The sequence below is a fragment of the Mus musculus genome, chromosome 16 (genome assembly GCF_000001635.26).
Source record: "Mus musculus strain C57BL/6J chromosome 16, GRCm38.p6 C57BL/6J".
NCBI lineage: Eukaryota > Metazoa > Chordata > Mammalia > Rodentia > Muridae > Mus > Mus musculus.
In genome coordinates, this window is record NC_000082.6 from 17,401,664 (window position 1) to 17,405,999 (window position 4,336).

Below are 4,336 nucleotides of genomic sequence, written 5' to 3' on the forward strand. Positions count from 1 at the left end.
CTGCACCTCCAGCTCCAGAGGATCTGAAGCCTCTTGTGGCCTCCATATGCACCAGGCATAAATGTGGTGCACAGACATGCAGGCAGGCAAAATTCCCACACATGTAATGGTTTTGTGGTTTTTTGTTGTTTTTATTTATTTGTTTATTTATTTATTGGTTTTGGTTTTTGAAGACAAGGTATCTCTGCGTAGTGCTGATTTTTTGGTTAGTCACATAGTCATCATATACTTAGCAACCATCAAACAGATCTCCAGAAGAAAAGAAGATATTTACATAAATCATATGCCATACACAAGAGACTTAAGGCACAACAAATCATGCTTATCAAACAGTTAATAGAAGTAACAGTTCAAATGCCCAAATTCTCAGATACCAGCCATGGGCCAAACTCACAAGCAACCCCTGCAAAGACAGTGGCCTTGGATCTGTTCTCTTAACTCTTTTGCATAAAGTGATTTCTAAGTACTTTCCAAAACAAGTGTTTTAGGAGATGCAGGGAAGTATTAATTAACTTTACATTATACTGTGATCTTGACAACCCAAGCAATTATGACAAAAAACAAAACTAACAGTTACAATTAAAGAATATCAAGGTTTTGTGTTGCATTGATTTGGTTAAGGGAATAAAATCGAGTGCCTTGTTAATGATAAGCAAGTGCTCCTCCAAGCACACTACTACTGACCTACATCCAGGGTTCCTATAATGTCCTTTTAATTGTTTTCTTTACATTTATCTAGCGTGTACATCTGTGTCTATCGTCTTACTCACCTTGCTATGTTTTTATGACTAAGGAACAAAAAGAAACAAGTTGAGTTCAAAGTGCACTTCTCAGTTGCTGAATGAAAAAGAAAGCTATTACTGCTAGAGATGCAGGACAATCTTAAGAATCGTCCACTTCAGGAGCTGGAGGGATGGCTTAGATGTTAGAGGCATAGGCTGGTCTTCCAGAAGACATGGTTTGATTCCCCACACACATGGTGACTCATAAACACCTATAACACTAGCCCCAGAGATTCTAATGCCTTCTTCTGGCCTCCATAGGCACACCATGCAAGTGGTGCACGAGCATATATGCAGCCCAAATACTCATACATATAATATAAAATAACTTGAAGAATCATCCAGTTCAGATTGACAAGATAACCAGGGGCCATTGTACCAAGACACTTGTCACCAAGCCTGAAGACCTGAGTTCAGAACCCACATGGTAGGTGGCAAAACAGTTTCCATGAGTTCTGCCCCGCCAATTCCCACTTCTCTAAATAAATGTAATAAATTGTTGTTGTTGCTTTAAGGTGTATTATTTTTATTTTATGTGCATTAGTGTTTTGCTTATGTGTGGATCTGTATATCATGTGCATGCAGTACCCATGAAGAACAGAAGAGGGCATCAGATCCCTAGAACTGGGGTTACAGACCATTGTGAACTACCATGTGGGTACTGAGACTTGAACCTGGATCCTCTTGGAGAGCAGCAAGAGCTCTTAACTGCTGAAATATTTCTCAAGCTCATCCTAGGATGGTTTTTATTCATATCTTTTTATTGATCTTCCTAACACCCCTACCAAGACCTGTTCTGTGGTTTGGTTTTTGGTTTTTGCAAGAGAAAATCAACACGTGGAACTGACCTGTCCAGTTGTACTTGTGTAATGGCACTCACCTTCAACCCCAGCACTTGGGAAGCAAGCAGGTGGAGCTCTGTGAGTTAAAGGCTAGCTTAGTCTACTCAGGAATTCTAGAAAAGCTATATTGTGAGATCCTGTCTCCACCAAAAGGATGGGGGGAAGAAGGGGTGTTTGCTCAGTTCATGAAGGCACATGCAGTCAAGCCTGACAACCCACATGGTGGGAGGAGAGAACTGTTACCTGCAAGTTTGTCCTGTGACCTCCACATGCCCATTATAGTATATAACAAACGAACAAACAAACAAACAAAGATGAGGGGCTGGACAGATAGCTCAGCTGTTAGGAACACTGGCTGCTCTTCCAGAGGACTCAGATTTGATTCCCTGCATCGATGTGGTTGTTCACATGATTCCAATTCCAAGGGATCCAATGATGCCTTCTTCTGACCTCTGCAAGCACTGACACATATGGTGTACAGAACACATATGCAGGCAAAACACTCATACACATAAAACAAAAAAGAAGTTTAAAAATACAAGTAATAAGGGAATGTAAATTTAGATGGTCTTACCATTCAAACTCATAGTCTTACACACACACACACACACACACACACACTGCTGTCTTTCCCTGCTTGAGTCAGGATCTTGATATGTTGCCTAAGTTGCACCACAAGTCCTAAACCATCTTTTATTTTTTAATTTAAAAATGTTGGGGGATGGAGAGATGACTCAGCACTTAAAAATACTGACTGCTCTTCCAAAGGTGCTGAGTTCAAATCCCAGCAACCACATAGTGGCTCACAACCATCCATAATGAGATCTGATGCCCTTTTCTGGTGTGTCTGCAAACAGCTACAGCATAATTATATAATAAATAAATAAATCTTCTTAAGATGTTGTTATTATTTATTTGTGCTTGTATGTGCTCATGCATGCAAGTGCCCATGGACACCACAAGAGGACTTTCTGATGCCCTAAAACTGGAGTTACCTTCAAACATTCAAGCAGTCCTAAGCTGCCAGACATGAGTACTGAGATACCAACTCCCTGAGTGAACAACAACTCCTCAGCACCTCTGCGGATACTGGGCTGTTCCTGAGTAGCATGGACTACAGGTGCATGCTACCATGTCCAGTCTGTATTCATTCTTTAGCCAGAAGTCGGGTTGGCATTAGATCTTCCAGAACCTGTTCACCTTGCAGGTAGGTGATACAATCAAGTTTGAAAACTTACAAGGTCAAAGACCAGGTCACTCTGCCTTTCCACTTTTACCCATCAGCGCGCAGGTGCACATGTCACCCAGGTTCTTTCCATCTTTCAGAAAGTTGAATGGACAGACAGCCCCCTCCCTTCAGTGCTAACATACTGTGCTGAGTCTATTTACACATTCCTGGGCGAAAAGCAGCTGACTATTATTGTTCATCCACGTTGTGCCTGGCCTTAATATGTAAACTCATCAAAGCTTCACAGGTTTTATAGATAAGCAAATAGGCTGTTAGCATGCAAGTTTCTTCCTCAAGACTGCACACAGAAATTGTAAATTTAGTCAGCTCTGACTAAAATCTGTCTTCTTCCTATCACAACATCCTTTTGTTGTTGTTTGGTTTTTGGGTTTTTTTTTTCCCCTAAAAGAAAGCGGTTAGCCTCCTTAATCCTGGGGTTCTACCCTTCACCACCCACCCAGTTCACCTCTTATCCCAGGTCCAAGCATATCTTTTATCTTCCAAGATAAGGACTGGCGTGTCTTTCTCTTCTGAAGCAATCCTGAATTTAGTTCTCTGTCTACTAACAGTCCACTGCATATTCCTGCCACTGCATCTTCTCGAAACTCATCATCTTTTGATCCAGTCTAACGCTACCATCTCTTAAATAATAATACGATTTGCATAGCTGTCCTTCTCCACAATCCAGTGAGAAGGGCAAAAAGTGTGTAGGGGAGGAGGGCGTCCCATTTCATGAGAAAGACACCTCTCCAAGGTCATTGAATGAAAACAAAAAATCGGGACCAAAAGCCCGGATTGGACTCTTGGTCCTTGGCTCATCCTACCACGCCTCACAGGCAGTCACGATGCTGCCACAACCCCCGCGCCTGAGATGTCACAGCGGTAGTCCGCCCGCCCACAGCTCACTGCCCTCCCACTCCCACCGGTACCAGACCTCCCAGCGTCCTGTCGACTTCCCGACTCCTCTCTTCACCAGAACCCTCTCCCACCGACCTCCCTACATCGCTGCCACCTCTATTCAGGAGCCCCTCTCTAGTCGCAAGTAGCCTTCTCAGACCCAGCAGCGTCCCGCCGCTTCGCCACCTCAGGCCCCTCCTCCTGTCAGTACGCAGGGTTACCTTCTCCAAGGATGCTGGTCTCTGCACAGCCAGGGAGCGGGCCAGTGAAAGTACTGTGTTGAAATAAAAGCCTCGAGAGGTGCTGGAGCCAGAGCTGGACCCCGAGCCGCCGCCGCCGCCGCCGCCGCCACCGCCGCCTCCTCCCCGGGCCCCAGCAGCCGCCATCACAGCGCACGCCCCGGCGCAGGCGGCTGGGTTCACAGCTCTGGGCTCGCCACCACCGGTCCTTACTGCGCAGGCGCAGAGGCGGCCGACTTCCCGGCCACCTGACCACCTGACTCCTCCCCTCTCCCCTCCCCCGCACTGGGTGGGGCCTGGTCCCCCTCTGCCGCTCCGCCGCCGGGTTGGCTCTGGAGGCGGGGCTCT

The 4,336-nt window shown here is 45.6% G+C and overlaps 1 protein-coding gene across 4 annotated transcripts in view; it reads right to left on the reverse strand.

The window, feature by feature from the left end:
• The window catches only part of Pi4ka (phosphatidylinositol 4-kinase alpha), a 125,964-nt gene that overhangs the window by 121,313 nt on the left and 315 nt on the right, over positions 1–4,336 (reverse strand). Inside the window, exon 1 of one of the 4 annotated variants that reach the window (XM_030249069.1) lies at positions 3,971–4,204. The exons of 1 other annotated variant lie outside the window; for it this stretch is intronic. Coding sequence is in view for 2 of the 3 variants with exons in the window: in NM_001373955.1 (NP_001360884.1) it covers positions 3,971–4,135 (165 nt within the window). In the remaining variant the exon portion in view is untranslated. Of the gene's footprint in view, positions 1–3,970; positions 4,252–4,336 lie in introns of those variants that run through there. 2 more of the 4 variants (NM_001373955.1, XM_006522036.4) reach the window with 2 other exon arrangements.